At 34.2% G+C, this 15,277-nt stretch overlaps 1 protein-coding gene across 1 annotated transcript in view; it reads right to left on the bottom strand.

The window, feature by feature from the left end:
- The window catches only part of LOC149841694 (protein MRG1-like), a 49,054-nt gene that overhangs the window by 7,126 nt on the left and 26,651 nt on the right, over nucleotides 1-15,277 (bottom strand). The window contains exons 6-9 of the mRNA XM_089998656.1: nucleotides 6,241-6,281; nucleotides 5,997-6,101; nucleotides 5,554-5,633; nucleotides 3,196-3,371 (exon numbers count right to left, since the gene is read on the bottom strand). Coding sequence (XP_089854782.1) covers nucleotides 3,196-3,371; nucleotides 5,554-5,633; nucleotides 5,997-6,101; nucleotides 6,241-6,281 — 402 coding nt within the window. The remainder of the gene's footprint in view (nucleotides 1-3,195; nucleotides 3,372-5,553; nucleotides 5,634-5,996; nucleotides 6,102-6,240; nucleotides 6,282-15,277) is intronic.

The raw sequence follows: 15,277 nt of genomic DNA, 5'->3' as shown, positions 1-15,277 counted from the left end.
TTTTTTAAATCTTTTTTCGTTGCACAAGTGAATCAACTGCATTTCAGCTAAGGCAATGACGAAAGATGACAAGAATTGAAGAATTCAATGAAGAATCTTTGAAGACAAATGTGCAAATGTAAATTTCATTAAATGTCTTAGATTCTTGTAAGAGCCTTACTTAGAGTGCATATTTCAATTGCATTTCATCTAAAAAGTCTTTAGAAAAACTTTTCTAAAAAAACTCTTCATGAAAATCGTTTTAGAAAACTCTTTACTTAATTTTTCATGTTTATTAGTCGACCAACAGACTCATCAGTCGACCAACAGACTCATCAATCGACCAACTTTTTCGTGTCAATTTTTCAAAGCAAAAACGTCAACTTTTTGATTAGTCGACTAATCGACTCTTAGTCGACCGGACAAAATGTTTGATTTTTGAAAAATTTAGCAGGAGTCGACTGAAGGTTTTCTTAGTCGACCAGACAAAATGTTTATTTTCAGAAAAATTTAGCAGGAGTCGACTGAAAGGCTTTTCGGTCTACTGATGAATTTCATCAGTCGATTAACTTTTTTTTAGTCGACTAAGTTTCAAACTCCAGATTTTAAAACGGTTCTGTTAAACACAGTAGTCGACCGACGATAACTGTCAGTCTGCTAATATTTGATTTCAGTCGACTAACTATTGTTTCAATCGATTAATATAATCGTTTTCCTGTAACTTTTAAAATGTGTCTTTTCATTTTTCAAATGAATTGATCAGTCAAAAGTGACTGGTTTGACACTCCTTCGTACCCTCAACGTATGGGATGTTTCAACTATAAATATGAGTGCATTCTACACTCAAAAACATCGAATTACATTGAATTAAAAAGATCGAATTATTTGTTTTTCACTCATATTCATTCAAGTATTCGTTTTCTCACTCACTTGATATTTTCAATCCAGTTTTTCACTCAAATTCTTTTGAGAGATAGTGAATTCGTGAGTTAAGTATTTCAACAACCTCAGAAGTCAATTGCATTTCATCTGCATTTATAAGAAAGGCCCGTAGGTTGATTATAAGTTTGCTTATATTTTTTTGTAAAAGAAAAAGACTCAATGGTTTAAAGGAGTTGTTTGTTTTCAGTAGGGTTGTTACTGAAAGTGGGACCGGATTTGGTCTCTATGTTCTTGTGATGACACAAGGTTGATAGTAGAAATCTCAAACGGGTTTTGCTTGGGGACTGGATGTAGGTCAGGAAGACCGAACCAGGATAAAATCTTGTGTTCTTTGTGTGATTGCTATGTGAATTTCAAAATCCTTCAAAATTCCAAAGACGTTATTTAAAAGCACTATTCACCCCCCCCCCCCGCCTTTAGTGTTCGTTGCCTCGATCCTATAGCACTTTCATATCCTTCCCACACCCCCGCACCCAAGCTTTTTTAAAGTACTGCACCGCCGCATTCGCACCTATGTGACAACAAATAACAAAGTGCAAAGCACATACAAATCCAATAATGGACAATTACAAAGAAAATAGACAAGTAATCAAGTGCACACACAAAAATCCACTAAGGGACAATACCAATGACTAAAAAAAAGTGAACATTATTGAATAGTAAAAGAAAAAAGAATACCTAACATATGGGGATTACTCCCTTATTTATACACAAAAAGAGAGGGAGAGACCATTGGGAGCTCCCCTTCATAGAGTCATTGGGGAGTTCTCAATGGTCATGACCGTTGGGGCCCCAACTACTCTATAGAGAGGGAGGGAGGGAGGGGGGGTGCAATATAATTAAAAAGGAAAAAAGAAGAAAAAGAAAAAATAAGAAAATAAAATAAAATAGTTGTTTCTAATAAATACTATTACATGTAAAAAGACAAAAATGCCCCTATCGGGCAATCTATTATAATACAGGTTTATATATATATATAAACAGTAATAACCTTAGACCTGGTTAGGGCATGATCTGTCAGAGATCACAGAACTCCATGTAAAGGGGTTATGCAGCTTAGTGTCAACCTTACAAATGATCAAGAAACCACTATCCAATCCCAGCCCACCACCAAGCAACTGCTGATTGGACAGACTGGACCTCAAAACTGACACTCTGTATGATAGCACGATAACTATCGCAATATATAATCACATTAAAATCCTACAACTTTTTGTCTTCAAAATTTTAAAACCCTAGTTTTTGGGGGTTCAGAGATATTAAAAAATAAAGAGAATTTTTCTCCAAGAAGCATATGATGATTTGTCCACTAGGGTACCCAGTTTTTATTCAGAAAGCATATGGTGACTTGGTCTATGGTCGTTACAGTTGTTATGCTCATATGCCATGCTATTAACAATGAATAACTTTATTCAGTTTTTTTTGCTAGTTTCTTATGTATCCCTTTTTATTTCTTTCATTTTTTTCCTTTTTTCAAATTTCTCGAGATTTTCCCAAGAAAAGCATCGTTTCTTAGACTCTCCTAAGAAAACCCTTGATGATATTTCACATTATGGATACTATGGTGACTTATTCATAGTGGTGATTCATCCACAGCCTTTAGTGGATGCTAAGAAGTTCCAAATATCTCTGACCCATATATTCAGAAATGCTATGGTAGACACGCATTAACCATCACCAGATAAGAGTGTGAAAGAGACGTCAATCTTTGGAGTATCGTGGAGTGTATGGCGTCTTCTAATGGATGTTGTACGTAAATTATTAAAATGCCCTTTGTGGTGGCAACGACTGCATGATACCATCATGGTAAATCTATTACGAGCGAAAAAAAACAGGCAAACCTGTCAAAATCCATTAAAGCCATGGATGTAAAAACTCATCCAGAAAGGTACTGGGGTACTTCAACACAGCAACATCCAAGACATCCAAAATCCAAAAAAACAGCAAAACCAAGCGAATCCATCAAATAAATAACCATTAGGACACGATTAACCATAGAGATATGTTAGCAACAGGCATCCATGTTACTTAAGACACACATGAAAAAAACCTCAACATAGAGCGTCACAGTTGGGGGTACTCTTTCAGAGACAAAGAAGCATAGGAAGAATACTTGTAATAGAAAAATCAAAGGCATCCAGAACCCAATGTAAACAGTGAAATAAGCAAATGCAACAAATATAAAATGCTTCAGATAAGATTAAGCAGAAAATACGTTAGCAACAAGAAAACACAGTGAACCTAACCACAAGACAGCATGAATGTAGACAATACCAAAGAGACGCAACAGATGTTCAGCCCCATATATTGTTGAAGGAGAGACGGTACTATCTTCTGAAATTGCATCTTCGTATTGTTGCCGCTCTTGTTTATATAAAAGCATTACTGGCAAAGCCTTATCGAAGTAACAGCGCAGGCCACTTAATATTTCCCCAACTGATTCAGCAATCCTACAAAAGTAGCATATAAACCAAATTTTTAAGCTTTCAGGACCACTAGAAGGTACCAAAAATCCAAATCATGGTGATGCTCCAAAAAATTGTTATGCTTAACACGTGCCTACCCAGGTGCTACTTGCCAAGGCAACTGCCAACTACCCTACCATCAATGTGTTTAGCTTCCATCATCAACAATTAACAAGAATGAACAGAAAATGAACCGATTCAACAATCTTAATTGAGAGGCATATAATCTACAAAATATAAAGGTAGTAGTTTCAAAAGATACATCAAGATGGACACAGTTCATGATGTGGACAAAACAAGGCCCATAGCAACTGTCAAGAATGGCTGAACAAAAAACAACCAAACCATGAAGCTCTAAAAGGTGGATATGGACGTTTAGCATTTTCTGAAAGAAAGATAGCATTAGCAAAAATCTGTTCTTTGTAATTCCTATATTTTTAGGCAATGAATGAAGCTCTGTTACAAACTTAAAACATTTTTCAGTTCATAGCCATAATTTTTATGGCATCAACTCATAGCAAGGATCCACTGGTTTCAGTCTTTTCTTTAATTGGACATGGTAGCCATTGCTTAGAACAGTTTTGGCATCACAGACATTATAACAGTACCAGTTCCCTGTGTATGTGCTCACCCCTCCCAATTGATGGTGACTATGATAAGACCAATGATTGTATATTTTACATGTTTTCTTTGTATATTTGACATGTTTTCTGTCTACAGACTCTACACCGATCACAGATAAGCAAAAAAGAAAGGCAAAAGTTTCGAAAAGACAAGTTATTCACATTCATTCGCTGCATATCATTTACTGCAGCATATGGTACAAAGAATTAAAAATAAAATGCACTCAAAGTTCAGATAGAAATCTTTCTTTCAGGTTTTCCTGCTTTAAGGGCACGTTTGTGTGCCAAAGAAAGGGACTCTGTGCAGGATAATGCGTGCAGCCTCTCTCCACAGAAACGAAGTCCGACACCACCACCGCTGTTAGAATTTGTTTCTGCTGAAAAGAGGGGGGGCTCCTGTTGAAAAATGGGTCATATTCCTTGCAGAAAGAGATTCCTGTGTTTTAACGGGAGTTTTTGGGGCCCGCAGAAACGCATGGGCCCTGTGCATTTCTGTGGAAAACCCCGAGTTTCTGTGGCATGCAAATGTGCCCTAAATATCTCTTTTAGGAACAGTAGCCATACATAACAGCCCCATGACCTACCCCAAATATAAACTATGGAAATTGCCTTAAACAATGTAGATCATTACCATCTTAAAAAAAAACAGTCATCTACTTTTAGTATAGTAAAAAACGACCAATAAAGTAGATCAGTCTTAATACTTCAAAAGGTTGTGCCTAACCAGGTACATATGTGCACATTCATATGGGAATTAAATTGCTTGCAGAGTTGCAGTACAATGGTTCTCAATGATATCAAATTTAAATTTAAAAATTATAGTCTCATACATAGGGTTGTCACCCGATCACACCTGAGCTGGATCTGATTGGTCTGGACCCAAATCAGACTTGGAGGTGCTGATACCGGGTCCAGGACTGAATGGACCTGGCTTAGGCAGGATCTGGGACTATGTTCACTTAGCAAAAACCAGACCGAGTAAACTCTTAACTTTTTATATATTTTACCGTGAAATTAATCTTAATCAAACTCAGGTCTGTCTGAAATTTATAAACTACAGCCAGATCCATACACTAATTGGATATTTTGGGTATTGCCCGCTTAGCTGTTCGGACCCACTGCATGAATCCTGAATCCAAGTCCTATCAGATCCGATCTTAACCGGTATCACGACATATGCAGCCAGTTGACAGCCCTATTCATCCCTAAAAAATTAAAAAATCCTTTTGTATTTTACATTAGCTCATAAAATAACTCTGATGCAACCTTGTTTAGGATAATCTGGCCATTTTTTGTCTAGTATACACAATTGACAGCAGACAGTTCAGTTCCTCAGAAATCTTGGTTACATCACAAACTTGATGAACACAGGCCAGCAGGTCAGATGTTCATGCCAATCCTGGTTTCATTGTATAACACCAAGATATCCAAGGTACGACGGAGAATGGAAACAAAAAGGTAAGACTTATTATCACAATACAAGGCCATAATATGCACAAAAGAGCATAATGCAGCCCCTTTTGAATATGCTATATCTGACTTACATGCCATCCTTCTTTATCCGGTGCTCAAGATAGATCTTCAAAATATCATCCACATTTGGCACACGAGGAAGTTTAACAAGCTGCAACAGAAACTAAAATTGTCAATAAGGTCACAAAATTTTTTAATGAGATGTACTGATGGCATTAAAAACAAATTAGAATAAAATAAGACACATCTCTGCCCCAAACTTCGTAAGAATTACAAGAGCTTCAATGCCAATTGCCCAATATAGCAAAAGCTCTACAACAATAAAGCAAAGCTGGATCATGAACGTAAAGTCATAAACCCACAATGACAGCTTGCAATATTAATTTAGGCACAAAAATGAACCATGAAGAACAAAATACAAGAGCACTGGACACCTAAGAGTTGCCTGAACCAAACCCACTTGCACAAATCATATCACATTATAATAAATGGAAACAAGGTTAAGAGAAATTACCTTACCCAGCTGTGTGACAAACTTCCAATCATCAACCAGCTGCTTCTGCAAAGTGGAAGGAAATTGAATCTTCACAAGCTTTTCAGGTAATTCAGCATCCTTCCCCTAACAGTTCAGATATCAAGCAATTTTATTCAAAGTCCAAATCAGAAAATACAAATGGCATGCACACATGCAGGCATGCCTTTTCATTTCTTTCCTTTTGTCACTGAAATCCATGCATTTTCAACACATAGTCATATACCTCAACACCAGAGCTGCCTTTTCTTTTCTTCCCTTTTGCCACTGAAAGCAAAAATAATCTAATCAGGTTTAGTAAAAGTTCCCAATGGAATTCTCTAAAATTCATTTAAACAACCTTCAACACAAAATGGATAAAAGTAACAAATGATACTTGAACGACATATGTATAACCTGATAAGTTGTTGACAGAAACAGACACAAAGACTATCTACACTGACAATACTGCTGCAGTTATGATGGAAAATTGTACCTATACATGCATGCACAGTAGCACACATGCACACACATGCATACAAAGAGAGACACCTTGACTATCAAAACTACACTGACTATACTGCTGCAGTTACGATGGGAAAAATATACCTACACGCATGCATACACATGCACGCACACACTCACACTTATTTATTTAAATGTGGCTAGAGCAACAGGTACAAAAAATCTTGGCAAACTACAATATGCATGTATCCTCCTATGTCGCAAGTGCATTCCCAGGGATTTCTAGGAAAACTTTCACCAAATTTTCATCTCCCATATAAGTACTGTCTATGTCTAAAACAAATCTTTAAGAGAGCAAACATAGGATTGTTATTTTTCTGAAAATATTTGACCAATTGGGTAGGGATGTTTTGTTTTGTCAGTGCAAGATCTGCGCATCGTTTTCGAATTTTATCAAAGCGTTGATGGCACTAAGTGGGCTGCCTTAAAAGAGTTAATGAATCAAGAGAACTCTGTTCTCTAATATTTCTCATGTTGTATGAAGAACTTTGTGACTTAACTTTTTGTGGTCACATATCACTGGAATGTGCAGAAATGGCTTGCCAAGAAATGAAATGCGACAAACCTATAGAACACAGTGACCGATATGCCACTTGCTTTCTCATTTAGGTTTTATTTTAGAATTTAGACATTTCTTAGTATACAGATGAATCACCAAAGAAAGTCACTAGTAAACATGAAATGCACAAAACAATTTGCACAAATCCACATCTAGCAGCTATTTTGGAAGCCACAACAATCTGAGGTTGGTTCAGAGTGACTGAAATTTGGCCAGTTCAGCATCCATGTCTATAGCAGAGATATTCAGTTTTCCTTTTCCCCGTGGCCTCCATAAACCATGACCCCATGAAAATGGAGATACAATGTATGGAATTAAGAGAACCTCCATATTATGAAAGTTCATTCCTTACTTATAGATACAGAAAATGTGTGTAGAGCCCATTAAAAACAGCTTTAGAAGATTATTTTTCTTTCTTTTCTTCCTTTTCATTTTTCTTATTTGAAGCCAAACAGAAACCTTTTAGTATAGAAGCCATGAGATGTTCAAAAGTATAGGAATTCCAGGCCCATCAAAAATTCAAACAATGAAGCAGCTTTCTTTATTCCTTTTATAAAGGTGCAAAAAGGTTAGACGTAGAACAAAGAAAAACAATGTTGCAAGTATCACATGATACTCCGATACGTATTGTAACTAATATGAGTGTGTATCGTATCTGCATCAGTTGTATCGTACGATACAAGGTGTCAGACACACTTTAAAAGGTCCAAAACTCAGCCTTTTTAATTTTGGGTTTTAAAGAGCTCCCTAAGGCTGATTCTCTCATTTGTGTAGAGGCCTCCCTAGGGCAGATTTCTCAAGTAAGAGTGCATTTTCATCCTTTTTTCACTCAAGGGAGTGGGCTAAGGTAACAAATATGTATTTTTTGCTTTCCATTGAATTTTTTAGAGGAAAATGATATCAGATGATTCAGCATGATAATGAGGCATTGAAGTAGTGAGTGAAAACTGATTGAAAATTGAGCGCAACTATTAAGGGTTGATAAACTTGGTTATTTTGTTTTTATTTATGTAATATGAAAGTATGACTCTTGTGGCATGTTCTTAATTGCAAGATATTTAATATTTTGCATTGTTTTTGAAAGATATACATGCAATATTATCTATATTAGCAAGTGTTGCGGCCGGCCCCCATAGTTGTGCACACAAGTGCCGCATATGTGCAAACCATGACCTTGCCTAAGTCCGTGCAACATGTGTCATAGTTGTACATACAAGTACTGCAGATGCACAAACCATGACCTTGCCTACTGACACAAGGGACGAGCAAGTGTTGTGACCGTGTAACATGTGTCATAGTTGTGCACACAAGTGTCGCAGACGCGCAAACCACGACCTTGCCTATGAACACAAGGGATGAGCAAGTGTTGTGACCGTGCAACATGTGTCATGGTTGTGCATGCAAGTGCCACATATGTATAAGCCATGACCTTGCCTAAGAATACAAGGACGAGCAAGTATTGCGGCCGTGCAACATGTGTCATAGTTGTGCACATTGTAAGGAAATGAGAATCTTCCACGAAAGCATGTCTATTAAAAACACTTTAATCATAATCCACAAAAGGGTATAAACGAGAGAACTCAAAATGAAAAATAATAAACTTTATTTCATTCACATAAAATGCTTAAGAAGCATAGTTACAAGAAGAGGGGAGTTACCCCCATTTATATACATTGAGAGAAGGAGAGAGAGGTGAATAAAGGGTACTCAAGAGAGTCATTGGAGATAGTCCAACGACACTAATTGTAGCCGTTGGACTAGCTCCAACGGCTATTTCAAAACTAGTCAAATGTTGACTAGTTTTGAGTTTAGCTCAATATGAACTAGACAATCCTAAAAATACAAAAAAGAAAAAGAAAAAGAAAATAAATATAAATATAAATTATTATATATTAAAATATATTATATTATACATAGTTATATTTATATGTATATACACTTTTTAATACTCTCCCTCAAGCTTAAAGTATAATGAGTGAAATTTTGTTTAAGAGGAAATGAAATCTAGGAGCAACGAGAGGTTTGGTGAAGAAATCTGTTACTTGGTATTTTGATGTAACGTAAGGCAGATCAATAGTTCCATATAGATGTTGTGACAATCCATTTCAATATGTTTGGTGTGTTCATGAAATGTTCGGTTGTTGGCAATATATATCGCACTCTTGTTGTCACAGCACATACGTGAGGCTTTTGTTATTTTAACTCTCACGTCAGCCAGCAGTCTTTTGAGCCAAACTACCTTCATTGTTGTGGTAGTCATGGCTTGGTATTCAACTTCGATTGATGAAAAAGAGCCCTTCTGCTGCGTCTTGGATTGCCACGAAATCAAGGATTTACATAAAAAAAACACAAAAAACAGTGGTTGAGCGTCTGTTATAAGGATCAACTCTCCAATCAACATCAGTATAAGCAATTAAATCTAATAAAGATGAAGCAGGCAAGACGAAGCCTCCTGAAAGGGAAGCCTTAATGTATCTAATAATACGCAAAATTGCTCTCATGTGAACAGAAGTGGGATCGTGCTTAAATTGACTAGTTGTGTGTACAACGTGTGCTATATCAAATCTAGTAATAGAGAGATAGAAAAGTGCTCCAATAAGCCATCTTTAAGGAGTGAAATCTTAAAAAGTTTTTCCATCATCGATTATCATTTTGGTGTTGGCAACTTCTGGAGTATCCACTTTCTTATTATCTGTAATTCCAAACTTAGAAACAATATCAAAAGCAAACTTAAATTGAGATAATAAATAACCTTGGAGGAATAAGCAACTTCAATTCCTAAAGAATAATCTTAATAAACTTAAATCAGTCATTTCAAAATGATTTTTAATAAGCTTTTTAATATGTTCAACTCTTTGTTTGTCTCTTCTGGTGATGATCATGTCATCCACATAAAGAGGAAGAATAATAATCCTGGTATAAAAAATCTTAACCAAAGCACTGTCAGTCAGAAAAATTCTCAATCCAATATCAAGCATAACATGACTAAACCTATCATACCAGGCTTTTGGTGCTTGTTTAAAACCATAAAGAGCTTTTTCTAAACGAAAAGCCTTACCCTTAGGAATACTTATATCAGGTGGTGTTTTCATGTATACTTATTCAACTAAGTTTTCATTGAGAAAAACATTTTTTACATCCATTTGAAATATAGGTCATTTTCTAACAGAGGCTAAGGCTATTAAAGTCCTAACTATGGTCATCCTGACAACTGGAGCAAAAGTTTTTTCGTAGTCTATGCTATATTCTTAGGAATACCCCTTGGCCAATAATTTGGCTTTATATCTTTCAAGAGTCTCATCACTCTTGGTTTTAATCTTAAAAACCCACCTACAACCTATAGGTTTCCTTCTTTATAGAATATCTTGAATAGTCCAAGTGTTAGCCCTTTCTAAGGCTTCAATTCTACTTCTACCCATTCTATATGTTTTTTGGCTTGAGTATAGGATGAAGATTCTATATACGAGTGTATCAATACAATAAATGCCTTATATATGGGTGAAAAAGTTTTGTAGGACACAAATTTACCAGGAGGTTTAGAGACTCTGGATGACCATCTGTTGTGCTTCTAAACATTGGAAACAATTGGTGTCTGTATGGGTTTGCTCTTCATTAATATCATTATGTTCAGTATCAATAATACTTTGATCATTGTCAATGTCACATTCATAGTCACATCCATCGGATTTCGAAGTCAAATCTATCAAAAAAGAATATTTGATTACTTCCTTTGAGTTTTCAAAATAAAAAAAACTTTGTTTTTCCAATAATGATACATTTTTAGATACATACAATTTTTTATTATCTGCATAACCTAAGAAGGCACAAAGAATGGCATGGGAAGAGAGTTTATCAATTTTGTTAGTGAACACAAAACATTTGCATCAAAAAACTCTTAACCTGGAGTAATCAAGAGATAATTTAACAAGTTTTTCAATTGGAGTTATAATTTTCAAAGAAGATGGCATTCGGTCAGTGTTGTGAAAAGCGTTGAGGCTTAGCGAGGCACTCCAACAAAAACCGAGGTGAGGCGTAAAGCGTAAGCCTCAAAATAAAGTATAAAAAATATCTAAAAATACAAATAAAGAAAGAAATGCTTTATTGATGAAATAACAACCAATAAGAAATAGAAAATCTCAAATAAGTAATAAAAAATATGAGATTAACATATAAAAGTAACTACAAAATTGATTATATAATTGGAAAATATATGAGATTAACCAAAAAAAGTTAAAATATACTAAGAAACTTATTACATAACTGAAATAACTGGAAAATATATGAGATTAACCTACAATAGTTAAAATATATGAGATTATTCTAAAAAATATGAGATTAACATATAAAAGTAACTAAAAAATGATTACATAACTGAAAAATATATGAGATTAACCAATAAAAGAAAAAATATACTAAGAAACCGTTTACATAACAGGAAAATATATGAGATTAACCAACAAAGGTTAAACAATATGAGATTATTCTAAAAAATATCAGATTAACATATAAAAGTAACTAAAAAACAGATTACATAACCGAAAAATATATGAGATTAACCAACAAAAGTTAAAATATACTAAGAAACTGATTACATAACTGAAATAACTGAAAAATATATGAGATTAACCTACAAAAGTTAAAATATATGAGATTATTCTAAAAAATATGAGATTAACATATAAAAGTAACTAAAAACTTATTACATAACTGGAAAATGTATGAGATTAACCAACAAAAGTTAAAATATACTAAAAAACTGATTACATAACTGAAATAACTGAAAAATATATGAGATTAACCTACAAAAGTTAAAATATATAAGATAATTCTAAAAAATATGAGATTAACTTATAAAAGTAACTAAAAAATCAATTACATAACTGAAAAATATATGAGATTAACCAACAAAAGTTGAAATATATTAAGAAACTAATTACATGACTAAAATAACTGAAAAATATACGAGATTAACCAACAAAAGTTAAAATATAGTAATATACTAAGAAACTTATTACATAACTGAAATAACTGGAAAATATATGAGATTAACCTACAAAAATCTTTTTGATTATGTCTCAGAAGTCTTGTTGTTAAAACAAAATGTGCCTCAGGCTTGCGCCTTGAGGCACAGAGGGTCACGCCTCAAGGCGAGGCATGTCTTTTGCGCCTCAAGGCGCGCTTTTGATAACACTGCATTCGGTTAATGAGATAGGTAGCAGCTAGGGCTGCTTCAGCCCAAAATTCTTTTGGTATTTGGTTTGTTATCAATAGAGTCCTAGTAGTTTCCATGATATGTCAATGTTCTCATTCGGCCAAACAATTTTGTTGTGATGTGTGAGGGAAAAATCTTTGATGTGTGATGCCATGTAAATTGAGATAATCTTTAAAGTCTTTTGACAAAAATTCTCCTCCTGAGTCGGTGCGAAAAATGAAAATATCATTTTAAAATTCATTTTTAATCATTTTGTGAAATGTTTGAAAAGGTAAAAAGACCTCTGATTTATGTTTAAGGAAGTAGATCCAAGTATGCCTAGAGAAGTCATCAACAAAAATTACATAATATGTGTATCTGCCTTTTGATATGACCGGTGTGAGGCCCCAAACGTCCGAATGTATTAACTCAAGTGGTCTAGATGAAACAAAAGTTCTATCATAAAATGGTAATCTCTTCATTTTACCAAGAATACAATCTTTACAAGCAAAATTTTAAAAATTACAAAATTTTCTTAAACTTGGAAACTGTTGAATTTTGAATATATGAGGATGGCCAAGTCTTTGTGTCATAGATCCAAATCTAATTTCTAAACATTATAACAAAAAGCATTATTAGATCATTCCAAATAATCAATATAGTAGAGTCCTCATTCTCTATGGTCTTCCCCAATCAGCTTCTCTCACAAGCGATGATGTACCCAACAACCATGAGAAGAGAAGGAGATGTTACACCCATAATTCGATATTTGAAAGACAGATAAAATATTTAGATTTAATTTAAGAATGTATGTAGCTTTTAGGATAAAGAATTTTTTGGAGTTTTGAAAATTTTCAAAATTTCCTATTCCTTTTATTTCAAGAGATGCACCATCGGCTATGAAAACATGACACACTTAAGTCATTACTATGACATTCGAACAAGCTATTAATATTTGAAGTCATATGAAAGGAAACACCAAAGTCAAAAAGCCAAAGAAAGTTACCGGGATCAAAGAATGGCGAAACAACTGCTCTGGTTGAGGCTTCAGTTGAGGAAGATGTTCATCTGAGAAGAATTTAAAGAATTTCCATTAGTTGTGTCATAGACACAGGTGCATCTTGATTAGCTTGATCTTTTGATTCTTGTGATGAACCGATGGATACAACTTTCTCTTCATCTATTCTCTTTAATTTAAGACATTGATGCATATAATGTCCCGATTCATGACAATGGTGACAAATGACTTTCCTTTTGTCATAATCATTGCTATCTAACGAAATAAGGCTGCCTATAAGTGTGCATATAATTCTCCGTTCTAGATACGGCTAGAACGAAATCTTCTTCATTCTTTGGAGTATTCTTTTTTAGCCTATTTTCCTCCATAGTTAATTCTTCAATAATCTCAATAATAGAGAGAACTTTTCCTCTATATATAAGGGTTGATTTGGTTGTTTCAATCTTCGACCTCAAATCATTTACAAATTGGTAAAAATATTTCATATCGAGTTGTTTTTTGTGAAGCTCAATATCTTCGGGACAATGCCACTTTGGCTCAAGAAGAGCCAACTCTTCCCAAAGTTCGGACAAATTATTATAATATTGTATAATACTTTTGTCTCTTTAGGTCATGGTTCACACCTTATCTTGTAAATTGCACACATCTGCAATGTCTTTAAAGAAATACATATTTCTAATATATTCTCAAGCCTTAATAGCATGCTCAAAATTTGCAAGACTAAAGCACTTTTTTGACATGCCCCATCCTCAATTATTTCCACTTTTTTCATAGGTAGTTAATGCCTTAGTTTTCTCTCATTCCGTGAGAGGAGACCTCTTTCTCATTTTTAATCTTTGTGAGGATTAATTTTGGTTCCGAATCGGAACCATCTACTAATCCCCACAACCCCTTTCTCAAAATGTGATGCTTCATAATTGAAGCTCATATCACATAATTGGTATCATTTAGTTTTACGAGCATGATGGTGACCTTATCATTGTCATCCATTCTTACAAGGGTAAAGAAGAAAGAGAAAAGATAAGAAAAAACAAAGAAAGAAAATATGAAAGAAATGAGCAAGAGCATAATCACGATCTTTGAATAGTTAACAATCCTTCAAACGACTTCTTTCTACAACTATGTTGGCACAAGAGCACTTGAATCACGAACAAGGAGACAAATCAACTTTTACTAGAATGGCATGGAAAACGAGGTGGCAACTCTCCAAGATTTAGAAGCTTGCAAGCTTTGATATCATGTAAGGAAATGAAGATCGCACAAATGCTTGTAATAAGTGTCTAATAAAGTCACTTTAATCATAACCCACAAAAGGGTATAAATGAGAGAACTCAAAAGGAAAACATGATAAACTTTATTTTGTTCACAGAAAATAAAGAAGCATAGTTACAAGAAGAGGGGAGTTACTGTTAAATTGTAATTCATAAGACAATGTATTTTCTATATATATTTTATATATATATAAAAGAAGATACATATACATATATATATTTCATATATATGTACATGTATCCATCTACTTATATATATAAAATATATATTTCTTTAGATGTAGGGGTATTTTAGTCATTTCTATATTTTACGCATATTCATGTTTTTTAATATGATTGTAATTCCTCCTTTTTATTTTTTCTTATTTTTGTAATTTTTTTCATTTCTTATTTTTGTTCTTTTATGTAATATTTCTGTACACAGTCAGTGGTTGACTGTGTACAGTGTAGTTGTACACAGTTTAAAAGGTAGACGTTGGGCGGATTCCCAACGTCTCTAATAAGAGCCGTCGTTGGGAATAGCCCAACGTCTCTTTAAGTGCTTATAAATAAGGGCTATGTGACCCCATTGAAGGTATGTATTATAGTAAGGAGTTGTCTCCTTAAGCTTATAAACATTGTGCATTTATTGCACTTCTTTTGTGGTGTAAAGCTTATAAACACTTGCCTTTATTTGAAGTATCAAGTTATTTGAAAACTTGATTGTTTGCAATGATTATT

The sequence above is a fragment of the Nuphar pumila genome, chromosome 3 (genome assembly GCF_984573655.1).
Source record: "Nuphar pumila chromosome 3, dmNupPumi1.hap1.1, whole genome shotgun sequence".
NCBI lineage: Eukaryota > Viridiplantae > Streptophyta > Magnoliopsida > Nymphaeales > Nymphaeaceae > Nuphar > Nuphar pumila.
Note: the sequence above shows the minus strand (reverse complement) of the source record. Positions and strands in the feature narration are given on the sequence as shown.